Source organism: Colobus angolensis, unplaced genomic scaffold (genome assembly GCF_000951035.1).
Source record: "Colobus angolensis palliatus isolate OR3802 unplaced genomic scaffold, Cang.pa_1.0 Scaffold50, whole genome shotgun sequence".
NCBI classification, from domain to species: domain Eukaryota; kingdom Metazoa; phylum Chordata; class Mammalia; order Primates; family Cercopithecidae; genus Colobus; species Colobus angolensis.
The window spans coordinates 3,881,617-3,901,483 of record NW_012118488.1 but is presented as its reverse complement, the minus strand read 5'-3'; the positions used below and the strand labels follow the sequence as shown (position 1 = coordinate 3,901,483).

General features: G+C 48.5%; 2 protein-coding genes and 1 pseudogene across 7 annotated transcripts in view; 2 read left to right on the top strand and 1 right to left on the bottom strand.

Annotated features, from left to right (window-relative positions):
- The window catches only part of LOC105524660, a 3,095-nt pseudogene extending 1,942 nt beyond the window's left edge, over positions 1-1,153 (top strand). The window contains exon 3 of the transcript XR_001003795.1: positions 7-1,153. The product of XR_001003795.1 is annotated as an L-lactate dehydrogenase B chain pseudogene (transcript). The remainder of the gene's footprint in view (positions 1-6) is intronic.
- Positions 1,154-2,275: 1,122 nt separating this feature from the next.
- TAC4 (tachykinin 4 (hemokinin)) lies at positions 2,276-11,917 on the top strand. 5 transcript variants are annotated; one of them, XM_011959936.1, is made up of 5 exons: positions 2,276-2,392; positions 6,073-6,166; positions 8,654-8,686; positions 10,303-10,362; positions 11,554-11,917. In XM_011959936.1, the coding sequence occupies exons 1-5, from the start codon at positions 2,276-2,278 to the stop codon at positions 11,583-11,585; spliced, it is 336 nt and encodes a 111-aa protein (XP_011815326.1). In that variant the 3' UTR covers positions 11,586-11,917. The 5 variants fall into 5 exon arrangements, with proteins under 5 accessions (XP_011815326.1, XP_011815327.1, XP_011815328.1 ...); XM_011959937.1 differs by having other exon boundaries at positions 2,276-2,380; positions 11,554-11,585; XM_011959938.1 differs by lacking the exon at positions 8,654-8,686 and having other exon boundaries at positions 2,276-2,380; positions 11,554-11,585.
- Positions 2,579-4,020, bottom strand: LOC105524603. Its single transcript, XM_011959934.1, has 2 exons — positions 3,984-4,020; positions 2,579-3,278 (listed from the first exon to the last, which is right to left on the bottom strand). Exons 1-2 carry the CDS (start codon positions 4,018-4,020, stop codon positions 2,992-2,994), a joined length of 324 nt encoding a protein of 107 aa, XP_011815324.1. The 3' UTR covers positions 2,579-2,991.
- Positions 11,918-19,867: the final 7,950 nt, after the last annotated feature.

Here is a 19,867-nt window from a genome sequence, read left to right as displayed (position 1 = left end):
CAACAGTCCCAAACAATAAGATCACTGTACTGGGTGCTGGACAAGCTGGTATGGCGTGTGTTGTCAGCATTCTGGGAAAGTCTCTGGCTGATGAACTTGCTCTTGTGGATGTTTTGGAAGATAAGCTTAAAGGAGAAATGATGGATCTGCAGCATGGGAGCTTATTTCTTCAGACGCTAAAATTGTGGCAGATAAAGATTATTCTGTGACTGCCAATTCTAAGACTGCAGTGTTAACTGCAGGAGTCCGTCAGCAAGAAGGGGAGAGTTGGCTCAATCTGGTGCAGAGAAATGTTAATGTCTTCAAATTCATTATTCCTCAGATCATCAAGTACAGTCCTGATTGCATCATAATTGTGGTTTCCAACCCAGTGGACATTCTTACATATGTTACCTGGAAACTAAGTGGATTACCCAAACACCGCGTGATTGCAAGTGGATGTAATCTGGATTCTGCTAGATTTCGCTACCTTGTGGCTGAAAAACTTGGCATTCATCCCAGCAGCTCCCATGGATGGATTCTGGGGGGACATGGCGACTCAAGAGTGGCTGTGTGGAGCGGCGTGAATGTGGCAGGTGTTTCTCTCCAGGAATTGAATCCAGAAATGGGAACTGACAATGATAGTGAAAATTGGAAGGAAGTGCATAAGATGGTTGAAAGTGCCTATGAAGTCATCAAGCTAAAAGGATATATCAACTGGGCTATTGGATTAAGTGTGGCTGATCTTATTGAATCCATGTTGAAAAATCTATCCAGGATTCATCCCGTGTCAACAATGGTAAAGGGGATGTATGGCATCGAGAATGAAGTCTTCCTGAGCCTTCCGTGTATCCTCAATGCCTGAGGATTAACCAGCGTTATCAACCAGAAGCTAAAGGATGATGAAGTTGCTCAGCTCAAGAAAAGTGCAGATACCCTGTGGGACATCCAGAAGGACCTAAAAGACCTGTGACTACCGGGCTCTAGGCTGTAGAAATTTAAAAACTACAATGTTATTAACTCTGAGCCTTTAGTTTTCATCCGTGTACATGGATCAAAGTTTGCTTTGATCTTCTTCAATATGTGAATTTGGGCTCACAGAATCAAAGCCTATGCTTGGTTTAATGCTTGCAGTATGAGCTCTTGAACAAATAAAATTAACTATTGTAGTGTGGAAAAAAAAAAAAAGGTCAGCAGGTGGTAAATATTGACCATCACACATTGTGCTAAGTGCTCCAGGGCATTCTCTCATTTCATCCTCAAACTTTGGAAACAAGTGCTATTATTAATCCTGTTTTACAGACAAGGATTCTCGAGAAGAGTTAAGTAATGTGCCTAAGGTCACACAGCTATTTGGAATCCAGGCCTCTGTGGCTAGAGAGCCCTTGTTCTAGACCGATGAGTGGATAGATGGATGAATGGATCTGGGTGGATAGGCGAGAGGGAAGAACTAAATGAAGGACCATGAACTCCATGCTAGGGAGCTTGAATTCACTCGAGGGCAGTGGGGAGACACTGGAAGGTTGTGAGCAGGAGAGACAAGTCAGTTTAGGGATTTAGAGAGATCACTTTGACAACAGGGGAAAGATCATTTAGAGCCAATGACGCTTGAAACCTGTGGCCATTTTTCTGGCAAATCCCAATTCCCACTTGTGAGGAGCCTCATTTCTTTAAGCACTGTGTTATTTCTCTTAGAGCAAGACGTGTACTTATGCACACACAGGGACTATTGATGGAGGAGAATGCTGGAGAGGAGGGGGCTCAAAGACAGGAAGAGACAGAAAGGGGACACTGCTAATTTCCAGGGAGCGGCTTCTCTGTACAGGGGAGCAGAGCACTAGGAAGAGAGAAGGCATATGGCCCCCTCCCTTATTTCTAAGATGAGAAGGTCCCCTCAGGGTTTCCAGCCTGGAAGCTGCAAGCTCCAGGTCCCACACACTGCCCCACTGTGCAGCTGCCACCAGGGAAACAGCCATAGGTGAGGCAGGTGTTGCATCAGAGTGTTAAGCCCTAGAATCAAATGTTAGGGGGTGGCAGTGAAGAGGTCTGATCCCTCCTCCTGAGCAGCTCCTTAATATCATTGGCCTGTCCAGCCAGGGAGGGAGGGGAGTCACAGAAACTGGCCTGGGGGTCAGTTAAGCTGAAAGAAAGAAGCAGGAACAGCTGAAAGGACCAGAAAACAGGGGAAGTTTCCCCTATCTACACTCAAGGAGCCAAAGAGCGAACCAACGCCTGCAAGAGGCGTCTTCAGGCTAAGAGGGACTCCCAGAGGGTTCCAGGACAGTGCAGGCTCACCATGCTGCCCTGCCTCGCCCTGCTTCTCCTGATGGAGCTGTCCGTGTGCACTGTGGCAGGTGATGGTGAGGTGGAACTCAGCACCAAAGCAGAGACCTGGATAACTGTGGCCTTGGAGGTACCTTTGGGGAGAGGCTCTGACCAGGGCAGGGGATAATCGGCAGTAGAGAGGCAGAAGATCTCCTGCATGGCTGCTGGGAAAGCAGGTAGCCTGCAAGGCAGGTTGTCTCTCTACCATGGGTAGATTCAAGGCTATGAGCCCTAGCCTGGCAGACCTCCGAAGTGTGTGTGTGTGTATAAGAAACTGGCACTGTCTGAAATGCTTTATATTAACTCAGTCCTCCCATCAACCTCATGGGGAAGGTATCGATACATGACTACCCCCACTTCACAGATTAGGAAACTGAGGCACAGAGAAGTCAAGTATTTTGTCCAAGGTTGCACAGCTTCAAAAGCACAACTACACACTTTGCCCAAGGTCTGATTCTGTGTATCTGTGCATCTGAGGAGCTTTTCCAGAATTTTCTTTCAAGGGGATGAACTTAAACAGGACCACTATTTGGTCTCACATGTAGAAATGACCCCGCATCTGCCCCCTACTCCTGCCTGACAATCTGATTGGGGAGGCAAAGATTCTGACCTCAGGGGTTTCCTAATCAGACAAGAGACAGGGACCAACAAGCCAGAGACAAAGACGGGTAAATAAGAGGCCACCGCTCAGGGAAGGCTTCCGGGGGGCAGACAGGACAAAGCTGGGCCTGGCTCCTCCCATTCCCAGGATGCTAAGGACACTGGGGTAGCCTTGGCTTGTGGTCCTGGACTATGGTAAGGTCCTTGGAAACGCTTAGAAATGGGGCCACAGGAAGAGCCACCGCATGGACAGTCCTGCATGGTGGGTTTCCTTCCTGGTTTGTCTGAATCTGGAAGTGTGTGCAGTGAGAAGGCAGCAGGGCTAGGAGTGTCTCCATTGACGCCTGCTGCTTTCCGGACATCAGTTTCCTCACCTGCAAAACAGAGGAGGGAAGTGACCCCCCACCCCCCAAAGCTTTTCTCCAGCTTTGCCATGCTTTATAGAGTCAGTGCCAAACATCAGGGTACCTGGTCTAGAGACAGAAGCCTTGCTGGGTGATGCGGCCTCATCTACGCAGCCCTATGGGAAACATTAAAAACTTCAACAAGCACTGCTGGACTGCCTCCCAAAAGCACCTCATCCTGCAGCTGGGTCGAATCTTTATTCTCCTTTCACTCTCCTTTAATATCACATCCCTCTGCTTCCCAAAATACAGGGCTTGGACTATGGGAGGAGAGACTGGGTTAGAAGTTAGGAAGAACTTACAAACACTGTGGGATGCTAAGCATAATTTAAGTGACGGCTGGCTGTGGAGTCTCATGCCTGTAATCCCAGCACTTTGGGAGGCTGAGGCAGGAGGACTGCTGGAGGCCAGGAGTTCAAGATCAGCCTGGGCAACACAGAAAGATCCCATCTCTACAAAACATAAACAAAATTTGCTAGGCATGGTGATGCACGTCTGTGGCCCCAGCTACTCAAAAGACTGAGGTGGGAGGATCACTGGAGCCCAGGAAGTTGAGGCTGCAGTGAGTCGTGCTTGTGCCTCTCCACTCCAACCTGGGCAACAAAGCAAGACCCTGTCTCAAAAAAAAAAAAAAAAAATGAGGTGACAAGAATGGGGCATGATCGCATCACTTACCTCCCTTGCTCTCGGGGCTCCCCCAACCTGTAATCATCCCTAGAGTTGGGGATTTGGGTTAAATGGATATGGAGCGCTCTGGGTGGGGGTAGGAGTCCTTTCAGAGTGAATGGGAACCAATGTCTCCGAATGCCCCTCACCAGGCACAGAAACCCAGTGGGGGAGAAAGGTCAGTCCTATGGAATTCATAAGTGACCATTCTCTCCAGCTTGCACCTGAAGGCTGCCGCTTACCAAGGCAAAGTGGTTTTCAGAAATGGGTCCAAATCTCCAAAGAGACTTTTCCAGTTATTGGCCAGGCTGGGCAACTCCAGCTCAAGATAGCTGCCCCAGCCACTGATGTCATGGTGGGATGTGAGGGAAGCAGATGGGAAGTGAGTGAATTAGTCCAAGGCTTAGAAAACAATCCATTCCTGATCCCGAAAGCTACGACAACACAAGTTGTGAGAGGCAAGAGGGTTTATATTGTCCCTAGCCGGGTCCCTGCTGGTTCCAGGAGCTCCAGCGCTACCCCTAGGGAAACTGGGGATGGAAGAAAGAGCCTCTGATGCAAGCCCAGCTCCCAGCGTCCTGGCAGGCAGCTTGCATTACTCTAGGGCTCTGTTTATCTTTAGCTTTCCTGGATAAGGGGACTCCAGCCTCTTCCCTATTCCCAGACTCTCAGAGAAAGGACTCCTCATTCAGCATTCTGTGTCCCACGTGTGCTAGGATCCTATGTGTGCCAGGCTCAGTGCCAGGAACTGGGGATACAGACATGTGAAGACAGTCTAATGAATGTAACCCACTGTCACTCTCTCAACTAGGAAGCAACTCTCCCTTTCAGCAGAACTGAGCAAGCCCCAGTTCAGAAGTTCAGGTTAAGGTCAGAGAGGGAGAAGCCTTTGGCCAAGGTCACAGAAGCTAATGGAAGAATGAGAATGTCAATCCACAGTTCTTGGTTCAGGACGCCTGCCCCATCAGCTCAAGGATTAAAATGTCTTTGCCCAGGGTAACAGCCTCCACCCCCAGACCACATGCCATTTCCTTCCGGGAGGCCCAGGCTCTAAGGCAAGGGAAATCTGGGGCAATGGGGGAAGTGCCTGGGGAAGAAAGGTGAGTGGGCGTTAGAGTGGGGATAAGGAGGGAAGCAGTCCAGCCTTGCCTCCTGGGGACCCACCATAAGTTCACTGGCTGCCCTCTCCTCATCTATGCTGGAGACACTTTCCAAGATAGAGCGGAACCAGTACTGTGAAGTGAGACTTTGAATCTTGGCTCGACCTCTTTCTGTGTGACCTTGGACAAGTCACTTAACCTCCTTACATCTCAGTTTCTCCATCTGTAAAATGCAGGGGCTGGGGGCAATCATAGTTCCTACTAGTTATGGTGGTTGTGAAGATTAAACAAGATTACGACTGCAGTGTTTCAGACCAGCCTTTGAGCCTGAGTTCAACTTCTGGTTCCACCTCTCACTTCCCAGCTGGGTGACCTTGGACAATTCTTTCTTTTTGAGATGGAGCCTCGCTCTGTCACCTAGGCTAGAGTGCAGGGGCAGGATCTTGGCTCACTGCAGCCTCTGCCTCCCAGGTTCAAGCAATTCTCCTGCTTCAGCCTCCTGAGTAGCTGGGATTACAGGTGCCTACCACCACGCCCGGCTAATTTTTGTATTTTTATTAGAGACGCGGTTTCACCCTGTTGGCCAGGCTGGTCTCAAACTCCTGACCTCAAGCGACCCACCCGTCTCAGCCTCCCAGAGTGCTGGGATTACAGGTGTGAGCCACTGCGCCCAGCCCGACAATTCTTTAACCTGTGTCTCGGCGTTTTCATGTGTAAAATGAAGACAGTAACAGTATTTGGGGTACTGTTTTCATGGTGTTTTGGTGAGGTTTAAATTAGTTACTAGATTAATGTGCTCAGAACATAGTAGGTGAAATGTTAGCTATTATTACCAGGATGTGCAGTACTGTGTAAAATATGCAGAAGTGCCCAGTGCCAGTGCAGAGCGAGTGTCTGCTGACCACCAACTGTCACTCCTGAGATTGTCATTGCCCAGGCTGGCCTCCCCGTCTGCTGGACAACCTCCCAACTCTAACACTAACTCTCTGCTTCTTCAGGAAGGCGCTGGCCCCAGCATTCTGCTTCAGCTGCAGGAGGTGAAGACGGGCAAGGCAAGCCAGTTCTTTGGGCTGATGGGGAAGCAAGTGGGAGGTAAGTGACAATGACAATGAAGCCCAGCAAGCAGGGGTTCTGGGTGGGTTCTGCAACATCAAGCAGAGGCCCTAAGTTAAAGCCCAGGACCTAGGGTCAGGTACTCCAGTCCAGTAGGGGTCACTCATGAGATGGGGTGACACAGACTGTCCACAGAAATTATCATCCAGGCCTGGGGGCGGTGGCTCATGACTGTAATCCCAGCACTTTGGGAGGCTGAGGTGGACAAATCACTTAAGGTCAGGAGTTCGAGACCAGCCTGGCCAACAGGGTGAAACCCCGTCTCTATTAAAAATATACAAAAATTAGCCGGGCATGGTGGCACACACCTGTAATCACAGCTACACGGGAGGCTGAGGCAGTAGAATCGTTTGAACCAGGAAGGCAGAGGTTATATAGTGAGTCAAGATCATGCCACTGCACTCTAGCCTGGGTGACAAAGCGAGACTCCATCTCAAAAAAAGAAATTATCATCCAACCAGGACACTTTGGGGAGTGTTAGTAACTACACCAGGCAACAGGTGTAAACCAGGCTGTTCCCAACAATGGGGAGCATGGTCACCTGAAGAGTGGGGGCACAGGCTCTGCACCCTGGGTGGGGCCTTCCATGCTCTGGATGACTCTGGGGAGTGGCAGTGAAGCTAGAGACCAGTCTGGATGTGGGCAAAGCCACAAGCCAAGCTTTCTAGTCAATTTTGTTTGGCTCAAACAAAATTACTAACTTAAACCTGTGTTCCCCGAGGGCACTTTCAACTCAGGAGTCCTGTCCTCAGGGGACCAGGAGAAAATACTCTGCACACAGAGCAGTTTTCTCTTTTCTTATTGTCAGTATTATATTTTTTAAGTGGTAATGCTCCATGTTGGCTGGGTGTGAAAAAACTGGCAACTGGCACTGTCTATCTGGAGGACATGTTGGCAATATCCAGGCAAGTTGGGAATGTACTTACCTTTATGACCCAGGGTCTCGCTTCTCAGGTAGATATGCTGTTGCTACATGAGCCCTGAGGGTGTTCACTGCCAATATGCTTGTAATAGCAAGAATTCGGAAATAACATAAACACCATCAATCAGGGAATGGTCAAAATATATTAGGCATATCCTTAACCCTTGTGGCCACTAAAAAGAATGAGGCAGACCCATGGAAAGATATGGAAAGATCTCCAAGATACATGGTTAAGTGGGAAAAAGCATGTTAAACAGATCAATATTCAAGAGGAGCCTACTTGTTTTTAAAAAATGACATATACACAGATATGCGAATGCATAGGGAAAGTTCTAGAAGGATACATATCAAATTGTAAAAAGTGGCTACTTCAAGGACAGGAAGTAGAGATGAGGGGGAGAAAGGGAAGAGAGACTTTAAATTTTACTTGTATGAACCTTTTCAAAATAGTGGATGTATTCAAGGACTGCTTTTGTAATAAAAAAAAATACACAGATAAAAATAGAGAAAACCAACTTGTGACCAAGCACTTTTGGCCTTAGTTTCCTCTTCTACAAAATGAGTTTTGAACTGAGACATTGCAAACTATTTTTTTGAGACGAAGTCTCACACCGTCACCCAGGCTGGAGTGCAATGGCGCAATCTCGGCTCACTACAACCTCCGTCTCCCGGGTTCAAGCGATTCTCCTGCCTCAGCCTTCCAGGTAGTTGAGATTACAGGCACCCGTCACCATCCTCGGCTAATTTTTTGTATTTTTAGTAGAGATGGGGTTTCATTATGTTGGCCCGGCTGGTCTCGAACTCCTGATCTCATGATCCGCCCACCTCAGCTTCCCAAAGTGCTGGGATTACAGGTGTGAGCCAACGTGCCTGGCCCATTTCAAACTTCTTTTCCAAATCCAACAAGCCATGAGGAATGGGGGATGGGAATGTCAGAGAAAATACTTCTTGAGCACCTGCTATGAGGCCAAGGTGGTAGGATCACGAGGGCAGGAGATCGAGACCATCCTGGCTAACATGGTGAGACCCCATCTCTACTAAAAATACAAAAAAATTGGCTGGGCGTGGTAGTGTGCGCCTGTAGTCCCAGCTACTCGGGAGGTTGAAGCAGAAGAATGGCGTGAACCTGGGAGGCGGAGCTTGCAGTGAGCCGAGATCGCACCACTGCACTCCATCCTGGGCAACAGAGTGAGAGTCCCCCCCAAAAAAAAAAGAAAATAAAAAGATTTAATCTCCACAGCAATATCCCCCTTATCACAAGCGGGGAAACTAAGGCTCAGACAGGTTAAGCACTTTTCCCCGGATGTTCGCCCAGCTGGCATCAGGTGCCAGTGACCCCAAAGTCTGTACACTTCCAGCCACTCCACACTGCCCCCTACCAGCACACTCCTACTGCCACAGAGGATAACCCAGGATGACTAGAATTCCACTGAAGACCCACCAATGCACCAACCCCCAAAGAACTGGAGCCTTTCCCACCTCACCAAGCCCTGAGGGAAGCAGTGTAGTCTGCAGTCCTCATTCCTTCTTTCTCCTTCCCCTAGGAAGACCTCTGATCCAGCCAAGAAGAAAAAAAGGTAAGTATTGCCCAAACTTGCCCTCAATATGCCCCTGGGGAGGGTTGAGTTGCCCTCAGCACAAACAAACCAGGTGGGTGAGGGGAGATGCTCTGGCCAGAGGCAGGCCAGGCTGGCATTGCTGTGCAGAGGTGGGGCCAGTATGGTTTGTCCATGCTAGGCTTTCTGGTTGTTTCCTTAGAGGGGTGGTCCTAAGGAATGGCTGCAGGGATAGGAACAGACAATGATGGATCTAGTTCTACCAGCGTTTCAAAATTACTTTAGATCTAAAGCCTGGAATTAGAGGAAAAAAAAAAAAAAAAAGTCAACCACTAGAGATAAGAAGTGCTTAAAGCTTCAAACCCTTGCACCCAGATGATCTTAAAAGTGCATATCTGGGCTAGGCAGTGGCTCACGCCTGTAATTACAGCACTTTGGGAGGCCAAAGCAGCCAGATCACTTGAGGTCAGGAGTTCGAGATCAGCCTGGCCAACAAGGCGACTAAAAATACAAAATACAACTAAAAATGCAAACATTAGCCAGGTGTAGTGGCAGGTGCCTGTGGTCCCAGCTACTTCGGAAGCTGAGGCTGGAGAATCACTTGAACCCAGGAGGCAGGGGCTGCAGTGAGTCGAGTCCAGCCCGGGTAACAGAGGAAGACTGTTTCAAAAAAAAAAAAAAGTACAAATCTGAGAAGCCACTACTCTGCTTAAATCTTTCAGCAAAAAGGGAAAAACAAAATCAAAAGAAAATAAACCAACCGGCCGGGTGGGTGTGGTGGTTCACACCTGTAATCCCAGCATTTTGGGAAGCTGAGGCAGGTGGATCACCTGAGGTCAGGAGTTCGAGACCAGCCTGGCCAACGTGGTGAAACCCTGTCTCTACTAAAAATATAAAAATTAGCTGGGCGTGGTGGCAGGTGCCTGTAATCCCAGCTACTCGGGAAGCTGAGACAGGAGAATTGCTTGAACCCAGGAGGCGGAGGTTGCAGTTAGCCGAGATCATGCCACTGCATTCCAGCCTGGGCAGCAAGAGCGAGACTCTGTCTCAAAAAACAAAAAAAAGAAAAGAAACCAACCTGTACCCTCTACTCCCTCAGTGCTCTCAGGACCAAGTCCAGTCCCCTAATGTGACTCACCGCATCCTTCAGGCCTGCCTCACTGACCTGACTCCCAGCCCCATCCTAACCAGCTCTCCTTCCCTGACCGCCTGCCCTACACAGAGCTTGTTGCCATTGCCTGGTGCGACCCTGTTCCTGGCACACTGTATTACACTGTCTTGCTGGGTCACATGGCCGGCTGGTGTCCCCAGACTGGAGGCCCCCCAACAGGCAGGCATCAGGTCTGCTGTTGCCTCTGTATCTCCAGTTTCCAGCAGTTTCTGCCTGTTAGAAGCACCACTAGGTGTCTATGAAGGGAGAGCAGAGGGAGAATGGAGGAGCAGGAGGAAGGAATCAGTGAGTGAACCAGTGAATAAATCAATCAGTCCATGGTGTTTCCTCACCTCTCGGGATGACGGAGAAATGATTCCACCTGCAAGGCCCCAGCCCTGGCCCTGGCCCTGCCATTACCTGGTTCCCAAGACAGTCCACCTCTGCTGCCTCTCTCTTCTCTACCACTTCTCTCTCCCACTGCCAGTGTATCAGGTGGAACACACGTTCCAGGGCCTCCTGGGCAAGAGAAGTCTGTCCACAGAAGGTAGGCGAGGGCCGCTGGTGGCTGCAAGGGCATCATGGGAAAATGGCCATACACTTTGCTGCCAGTCTCCAAGGTGGGGGTTGGGCAGCTAGACAGACAGGCTCCCCACAAGCCATCATGGGGAGGCCCCCAGGGGAGGCAGTCGAGTGCAAGGAGGTGGTCTTTTTGATAATCCAAGACTGAAATCGCTGTGGCCCAGAAGCTGCACCCTCCCCACCCATGACACACCCAGGCACACTCTGCCCTGCCCCCACCCCTGCCCCTCAGAGCCAGCTGAAACCATGGGGACTGATGCCTAGTTTTCCAGACCTTAGAACATCCCCTATTCCCTCACTGTTTGCAAAGCTCTAATCACTGATCGTTATACTAATCATTGATCATTAGAGGGTCATGCCTTTCGTCTTCAGAGATTTTCTGCCTTCCACAACTGTAAGTAAGTGCAGATCACTCTGGGAGGAATAACACCATAAGCAGTTATCAGCTCACACCTTCTAGCAGAGGCCACAGCCCCAAATGGTTCCAGGGGACCAGGCATGAAAGTAGGTAAATCAATCAGGTTGGGGAAAGGTCACGGCTCAAGTAAGCGGACACAAGAGAACAGGCAGTGGGCGCCCCAGCAGGTCACAGATATTGAGCTCCAGTCTGCCTTCCCTAGTGCCTAACCTCTTCCACTGCAGCTGCAGACTTCTGGACCCCTCCCCTCCCAAGCACCCCTGATAGAACACCTGCTCGACTCATTCCATTCAAGAGCCGTGGAAGTCACCTCGATAACAAATAGAGATGAACGTTCCTCCATGCATAGTGTGGGCAGGAATATTAGGAGTCAGTCATCATTTTTCAGAGATGGGAAGCTACTGGCCCAAAGTCACACAGTGAGCTGATAACAGAGCCAGGACTAAACTGTGTCTCCATGTCAGCTGCCATGTTCCCAGGACTCTTGGATAGCCTTCCCCACCTTTAAAGAGGATAACTGAGGGTGGGCTCCAGCATGCTCTTCAGGAGGCATTAGCAACTGAATAATGGAAGGTATGACAGATGAGCCTGCAATTCCATTGCCCTAGATATCTCCAGACAGGAGAGAGGGGTTAGGAAGATGAAGGCCTTCAATGTGACTAGGGAAGACTTCCAAGGGTGGAGGAGCCAGACAAGACCCCCCGACTAACCATGGTTCATATACCAAACTCTCCCCAGGCAGAGAGGATGAGGCCCAAGGTTCAGAGTAAAAGCCCCCACCGCAGACTTCCCAGAGGACATGGTGCCGCTTCTTCCTACCTGGATGTCACAGCTGACAAGCCGGCAGGCCAGCTCTCTTCTCTGTGTCTCCTGTTCTCATTGCTGGCACTTCACACAAGGCCCACACTGAACCCACTGGGTTTGTTCCTGGACTCTCGGTGTCAGGCAGCAGTCCTGCATAAATGCAGTCTTTGCTGTTGCAAGCTGCATTGACTCTGCCCTCCCTCACACTCAGAGCTGGCATCTCACAGCACAGCAGTGAGGAGACTCGTACACTCTGTATCCTGTGCTTAGCACACAGTAGGCACTCAATAAATGAGTGACCAGTGAACGGCTCCTTCTCTGGTGCAGAGCAAAGGGCAGGAATGGTCTGGGCTCTGTAGACTTTTCAGTGGCCTCACTGATATGTCAAGAGGCCAAGAGCCCTTTCACAGAATCACAGAGAAATACCGAACAGCCCTGGTCCTGCCCCCAGGTGGGAAAACAGGCTTGGGACACGGGTAAGGATGACAGAAACAGGAAAGAGACCATGACAGGATGGGAAGGTATTGCAGGCATTTCGGAATGGAAGGGATTTGAAAACAAGGGGTCTTTCTTCCCTTTAGGGTCCTCTGAAACCCAAGCCTGAAAGGAAACACCCTCTCCCTACTCACAGACATGATCTCAAGGGCTCAAATGCATGTGTCTCCTGACTCAGAGAACAGGGTTCCAGGTTATTAATCAATTGTCTTGTATAAGGTGACTCTTCAACTAACTGTCTTATGGTTAAGACACAGTCTCATTCTTGAGCACCTTAGAAGAGCAAAACAGTTCCCAACCTCAGGGAGCCTCAGACTGAGGAGGCAACTGTCCCTGCACTAGCAGTTTATAGGGAGGTGGGACACAGAGGACCCCTTAGAAAGCAGCGCATGAGCCAGCATGAAATCCTGGAGGCAAACCTAGGTCCTAAATATGGCAGGGCTGAACCAAGGAATGCACTGGGAATTGTGTGTGGGTCCAGCAGTAAAGGAGGCTCATTAATCCACTAGGCTACAGAGCATTTAGCTTCTGTGTCCCTCTCTCCAAAAAAAAAGAAAACAGGTTAGGAGTTTTTCTGGGTGTTTGATTCTTTGCAGGCGGGCAGGGGGGAGCTGGGAGCTGGGAGCTGGGCTATGTTTAAAAGGAGGGGGACCAGGCACGGTGGCTCACGCCTGTAATCCTAGCACTTTGGGAGGCTGAGGCAGGCAGATCATGAGGTCAGGAGTTTGAGACCTGCCTGGCCAACACAGTGAAACCTCGTCTCTACTAAATATATAAAAATTAGCCGGGCATGGTGGCACGCACCTGTAGTTCCAGCTACTTGAGAGGCTGAGGCAGAAGAATCGTTTGAACCTAGGAAGTGGAGGTTGTTGTGAGCCAAGATCACGCCACTGCACTCCAGCCTGGACAACAGAGCGAGACTCTGTCTCAAAAAAAAAAAAAAAGGAGGGGAAGCAGGCGTGCTGGTACAGAAGGCAGGACCCTCCTGTGGGTGCCAGAAAAGGCTTTAGTGACAACAAAGGCGGCTGCAAGGAGGCCAAATGTTACCAGCACAGGCAGGAAGAGTCCTTGCACTTAACCTGTAGTGAGGTAATCTCTCTCCCAAGACTGAATGTTCACTGTGAGCCCTGAATAAACCTCAGGGTCCCGTTTTCTCCATCTTCACACCTTACTATCATGTCCAGCAATGAATATGGGAGTGGGGGCCAGTGCAAGCCTCCTCCTTGGAACTCTGACACTGCTGCAGAATTTTCCAGTTAATGTACTTCCCATCTCACCCACTCCTAACCTCCTAACCCACCAGGCATCCCCAGTGCCTATTCCACCCCACCCAGCCACTGGTGAGGTGCCAAGAGGTGGTTCGCTGCAATAACCCAACTCAAAAGCACCAGTAAAGAGGGCTGAAAACCTCATTCTTGTGTTTGAAGTCAGGGACGTTTAAGAAAAAAGTGAACTCACCAGTTTCACCTATGTGCCAGCATATCACTAGGAACTCAGATGAGACTGGGGATATGAATGAAGTGTGAGATTGGAATTTGCCCTTGAAGACCTCACGGTGTTATAGGAGAGCCAAGATGTACTAACGGATGCAAATCCCGCCTTCTGCTCCCCAGTCCATCTTTCTCAAGCTCACCACGTTCACTCCTGCTTCTGGCTTCTGTACATGCCATTCTTTCCATCCTGGTGAATGAATCCTTTGCCAAGATCCATTTCTCTGTAAAGGTTTTCCAGCCCAGGAAACACTCGTCCATTCCCTCCTTGGCATTCCCGAAATGCCTGACAAGTTCTTTCATTCAGCACTTCCTCTATGTTACAATGTTGATGTTGTAATTAATGATTTACCTCCCCTGCAAAACAGGGTTTCTGAAGAACACAGACCACATCTTACTATCTTTATGTCCTCAGCGCCAACAAAAGTGCTTGGCACGAGAGGTCCCTGGAGAGCATTGTGATGGACTCACAGTTCCTGTCCTCGAGGAGTCTGTCTCTAGGAGCCAAACTTAATACAAGTAACTGAAATAAACAGCAGAGCTGCTACTTCCTGAACACGTCCCACAGTTCTCAAACTCAGCCTGTCCATACACTGAACTGCTGATCCACTGCCCCAAAACTACTCACCATCTTCCCCATCTCTACAAACGGCACCTCCACCCACCCAGCTACAAACCTGAGAGTTCCCCTCAATTCCTCACACCTAACTCATTATCCACTAGCTGTTGAACCTTCCACAGTCTATCTGGAGTCCACCTACTTCTTGCTATCTTGTCACTGTTGGTAGCAGCCACCTTCTTCTCTTGTCTTGGAGGGTAATAGCCTCCTGGCAGACCTCCTTGCTTTCCACCCTCAAGCCAACCAGCTACCCCTAGCCTTTGTCCACTGGAGTGTGACCTTTTAAAATGAGAAATAGGATCGCGTCCATCCCTTGTTGGTCACAGTCCAACGGTGTCCTAGCATACACTTGACATTCTTGCAGAAACCTCCAGGGCCCTGTGCACTCTAGTCCCTCTCCTCTAGTCCATCACCAGGCTCTCTCAGACACACACACCAAATGCTGGCCTGCTCTGGGATCTGGACACTGCCCCAGTCCCTCTACTCCATATTGCCCCCACCCTGCTAACTCATCTTTCAGCTCCCAGGATAAAGGCCCTTTTTCAGACAGCGGTTACCACTGGTTCCCCAGACTCAACTAATTCCCACCTTAGTTGGTGGGCACAACAGAACTTGTTTACTGACTATATGAATGAATATATGGCAGGTACTGCAAGAGAATTTTCCGCAATTTTATCCCCATTCTGCCAATGTGGATAAGCCACTTGCTTGAAGTTACACATGAAATGACAGCCAGGATTTGGGCTATGGTGGCTTGACTTCACATGCATCAACCCCCACACTTGGTCTATGTCATGATAGTTCAGACAAGTCTCAGGCAGAATTAGGGGCCTATTTGGGTGGGAAACATTTCCAAAAGCCCTACCCCAGGACACCAGTCCAAGAGGCTCCTTCCAGACCAAATCATTTTAGGAAATGTTATATCCTGTGTCTTCTTGGAAAACCCCAATGCCCATTAGCCTACTGAAGGTTTTGGGAAATCTTGAAGTCAAGAAACATACTGGTATTATCTTTTTTTTATTTTTTGAGACAGGGTCTTGTTCTGTCACCCAGGCTGGAGCACATGGTGGGATCTCAGCTTACCACAGCCTTGACTTCCTGGGCTCAGGTGATCCTCCTACCTCAGCCTCCCGAGTAGCTGGCACTATGGGTGCACACCACCACGCCCAGCTAATTTTTTTGTAGAAATTAGGTCTCCCTGTGTTGCCCAGGCTGGTCTCAAACTCCTGGGCTCAAGTGATCCTCCCACCTCAGCTTCCCAAAGTGCTGGGCTTACAGGTGCGAGCCACCATGAATGGCCTGATACTAACTTTGGAAACACTCAGTGTTTTCCAAATTTATTTGACCACAGAACTTTTTGCCTATACTTTGGTATTTAGTGGAACACACTTCATGGAACATTGAAGTGGAGGCTTTCTCAGTAAATACAAGAAAGGGAATAATAAACTAATCCTGTTGCACGTTGAGGTTATGTGTAAGGGAATGATGAAAGCTACGTGTAGGTTGAGTCAGCTTACAGAAAAACTTGAAAGCCAGGATAAACATGAACTTAATCCACTGAGCAATGAGAAGCCACATGAATTCTGGAGCATGCAAGTGATGAGCAGTATCTTGACAGCAGGCTGGGCACAGCAGCTCATGTCTGTAATCCCAACACTTTGGGAGGCCAAGGTGGGCTGATTGCTTGAGCTCCACTTGAAACCAGCCTGGGCAACACGGCGAAACCTCATCTCTACTGAAAATACAAAAAGTTAGCCAGGCATGGTAGTGCATGCCTGTGGTCTCAACTGCTCTGGAGGTTGAGGTGGGAGAATCGCTGGAGCCTGGGAAGGTGAGGCTGCACTGAGCTGTGATTGTACCATTGCACTCCAGCCTGGGTGACAGAAAGAGATCCTGTCTCATAAATCAGTCAATCAATACACACATACATACATACATACATACAGAAGGATATTCTTCAGTTTTCCTGATCCGCTTAAGGAGGTGGCTAAGAATTCCAAGGCCAGCCAGTTACCTCACAAGCAATTTGACTGACAGCTAACACGATAAATAACTAAACAAGGTGAACTGTCTAAGGCTGCCATTTACACAGAACATAAACAGTGTCCCTTGGAATTGCACAAGGTGGTAGCCGCCTTCCTCTAGGCACATCTGGCTTCCAATCAACCTACAGGGCAAACTGAATTCCAGCCCTTCAGTTTCCAAAGTCCCCTTGTTTCACTTCTCAATTGCGATGTATCAAACCATTCCAAAACGTGTGGTTAAAACAGTATTCTCACAATTCTCTGGGTTAACAGGGCTCAGCTAGATGTCTTTAGGGTCATGTGGTACCAGCAAGGGCCACTCATGAGGGTGCATTCAGCTGGGAGTCTGGCGGGGTTGAAACCTTCAAGAGACACAAGTCTGGGCTTTTAGTTGTGTGAGACTAGAGCACCTTGGTTCTCCTGTGCATCGTCTCTCACCATTCAGTAATTTAGCCCAAGCTTCTCATTTGAAAACATGTCAGCGTATTTTCAAGAACAAAAGTGGAAGCTACCAAAATATCACTTCCATAACATCCTATTAGTCAAAACAAGTCACAAGTTCAGCCCACACTGAGGAAAAAAATAGATCTTATTGGAAGGAGCATGTGCACAGAGGATGAGAGCAATTGTTGGTGGCCATCTTTGGAGATGATCTACCATACCTCTAAATTTGTGAGATAAGAGTGTAGGTTTCTGATAACTTTGGAATTGAATGTACGGTAAGCTGTTTCCAGAAACAAATGCCCAATTAAGAACAAAGACGGGTTTCTTGGAACGAACATGACTTGTCGAGGATAAAGATGTTTATATCTCACATGGAACATTTGTGAGGAACCATGGAGCCAGAGTTGTGCAATCGCACAGGTTATTTTCTCCACTCTTCGGCACAAGTAAACAAACCCCCAAACCCCCAAATGGCAACAATATGACCTGGACTTAAAGGTATTGCACAAGAGGTTAGGGGCAAACTGATGTTTTGGCACCAGGGACATTTCTCATCGCTGGGCAATCCTTTGTTTCCTTCTTAGTGACATTCATTGGGATTTTGTTGCAGATACCACACAGGAAGAAGACTATTAAACTGCCCCTATCAGCAGGAAACAGTCTGGAGGAGGCAGTCACACATAATTTTGTGGAAGAAAGTGCTGAGGCAAAACCAGTTGAGGTCCGATTCCATGATCCCAATGAACAGCAAAGGGTGGCTTCTAGAAGTCCTAGCACACATCACATACTATCACTCAGCAAAGCAGTTTTCATATTTTATTCTCATGACATTCAACACCTTGATATGCTGTACATATGTGCACCTGTGAGACACATGAGGTAGAGGAAACTAATGCCGAGAGCCTCAGTGAGCCAGGCCTTCTCCCTGCTGCCATTCATTTCACTTGATGGGATTGGTTATTTGAGCCTGAGCACACTAAGAACTAGCTGAGGGGTTGTGTGGTAAGAGGATTCCTGCTGCCTCACTGGGGCTTTTTCTCAAACCAGGGTTTCTTAACTCCATGTCCAAGAATGGACTTCAAAGGCACAATTTCCTCAACTATAGACAAATGTGTATTTACAAGGGTGATTTTTTAAAATCCAGTGCTTTAATCAGAGTCTCACAGGACAGAAGAAAAAAGTGGTAAAAGGATCACGGCCGAGCTGTGCTGCTTGATCCTGGTGCAGCTCCTGAGACTTTGTTTTGACCCACTCAGAACTATAGGGACAAATCAGGACAAATCAAAGTAGAGGACAAGTCAAAAGCATCACCTTGTCATTTAAAGGTTATGCCACACTGTTAAAACTTACTTGGCTGGGAACGGTGGCTCCTGCCTGTAATCCCAGCACTTTGGGATCACCTGAGGTCAGGAGTTCGAGACCAGCCCGGCCAACATGGCAAAACCTTGTCTCTAGTAAAAACACAAAAATTAGCCAGGCGAGGTAGTGGGTGCCTGTAATCCCTGCTACTTGGGAGGCTGAGGCAAGAGAATCACTTGAACCCGGGAGGCAGAGGTTGCAATGAGACGAGATCACGCCACTGCACGTCAGCCTGGGTGACAGACCGAGACACCGTCTTACCAAAAAAAAAAAAAAAAAAAATTACTTAATAGGACTTATTATCCACAGACAAGAAATGCAAAAATAGCATGGAAGCATCAGATGACCAGACCTCATGGTAACAATGCCAAAAGTATGGGATTTGGACTCAGGGAAGCAAGGCTCTCTCATTCTGTTGCTCTCACACAGCAGCAAGACCGCTATAAACCTCAATTTTTCTTCTGGCAGAGGGCTATAATATCCACCTTACCGTGCTGCGGTGAGGAATGAAGAAAACCACGGAAGTAAAGGGACAATGCTTACTATCCTAAATCAGAAACAATGCCAGCATGAGGTACATCTTTTGCTTCCTGTTTAGCTCTGTAGCCCCCCAAAGTTGCTGCTTGTAAAGCCAACTAACATCAATCAATTCTGCTTTTTGTTTTTTTGAGACAGGGTCTCATTCTGTCACCCAGGCTGGAGTGTAGTGGCGTCATCTCAACTCACTGCAACCTCTACCTCCCGGGTTCCGGCGATTCTCATGCCTCAGCCTCCCGAGTAGCTGGGACTACAGGCACGTGCCCACGTCTAATTTTTCTATTTTTTGTAGAGCTGGGATTTCATCATGCTGCCCAGGCTAGTCTCAAATTCCTGGACTCAAGCAATCTGTCCATCTTGGCCTCCCAAAGTGCTGAGATTACAGACTATTACAGAGCTATCATGGCTGGCTTAAAAATCAGTCCTTTTTACTGTAATGAGTTGAGTTGGTTAATAATTAAAAAAACAGTAAGAAGAAAAAATGTAAAAAGAAAATCAATCCCTTTGCCTGAAAGTTTTCACCAGTTTCATTATTATCCTTGTAATGGAAGCCATTAGAAACATGGGTGCCTGTAACAAAGAAATCCAACTAGAAGGGAGAGGATGATTCATCATTAAGGAATCAAAAAGAGTTGTGGAAGCAAACGGTAGAGGGGAGGGTGTGGGCTATCAAGGTAGACAGACCAGAATTGAAGTTTCTGGATTTGCGGCTTACTTCCACCTTGGATTCCAGGTCTCCTTTGGCAAACCAGTGTACACATCTACTGCACAGGGCTAGTATGAGGGCCAAATGAGGCAGTATGAAGGTACAGTGACAACCATATGGGAAGCAACCAGCCCATGCCACGGCTCTCTTCCTCCAGAAATAAGAGTAGGTACTTCCATTGAGCAGGTTTCAGGAATAACTTCAGACTTTTGCTCTTCTAATAAAGGAGCTTAAGCAGCTAAGCTTCTGTTATGCAGATAAGAGGGAGCTAAAAGCTGGGTGCAGTGGCTCACGGCTATAATCCCAGCACTCTGGGAGGCCAAGGTGGGCACATTACCTGAAGTCAGGAGTTCAAGACCAGCCTGGCCAACATGACAAAACCTTGTTTCTACTAAAAATACAAAAATTAGCTGGGCATGGTGGCAGGCACCTGTAATCCCAGCTACTCGGAAGGCTGAGACAGGAAAATCACTTGAACCCGGGAGGCGGAGGTTACAGTGAGCCAGCCAAGATCGGCCACTGCACTCCAACCTGGGTGACACAGCCAGACTCTGACTCAAAAAAAAAAAAAAAA

What these genes read in the sequence shown, in the direction of transcription:
- LOC105524603 (XM_011959934.1), bottom strand. Translation starts at nt 4,020, where the DNA reads ATGATTACAGGTTGGGGGAGCCCCGAGAGCAAGGGAG. An exon ending in GAGCCCCGAGAGCAAGGGAG is followed by an intron (nt 3,279 to 3,983) that starts GTAAGTGATGCG and finishes TCTGTTTTGCAG; the next exon opens with GTGAGGAAACTGATGTCCGG.
- TAC4 (XM_011959936.1), top strand. Translation starts at nt 2,276, where the DNA reads ATGCTGCCCTGCCTCGCCCTGCTTCTCCTGATGGAGCTGTCCGTGTGC. An exon ending in CCAGCCAAGAAGAAAAAAAG is followed by an intron (nt 8,687 to 10,302) that starts GTAAGTATTGCC and finishes TCCCACTGCCAG; the next exon opens with TGTATCAGGTGGAACACACG. An exon ending in GAGAAGTCTGTCCACAGAAG is followed by an intron (nt 10,363 to 11,553) that starts GTAGGCGAGGGC and finishes AACTCTCCCCAG; the next exon opens with GCAGAGAGGATGAGGCCCAA.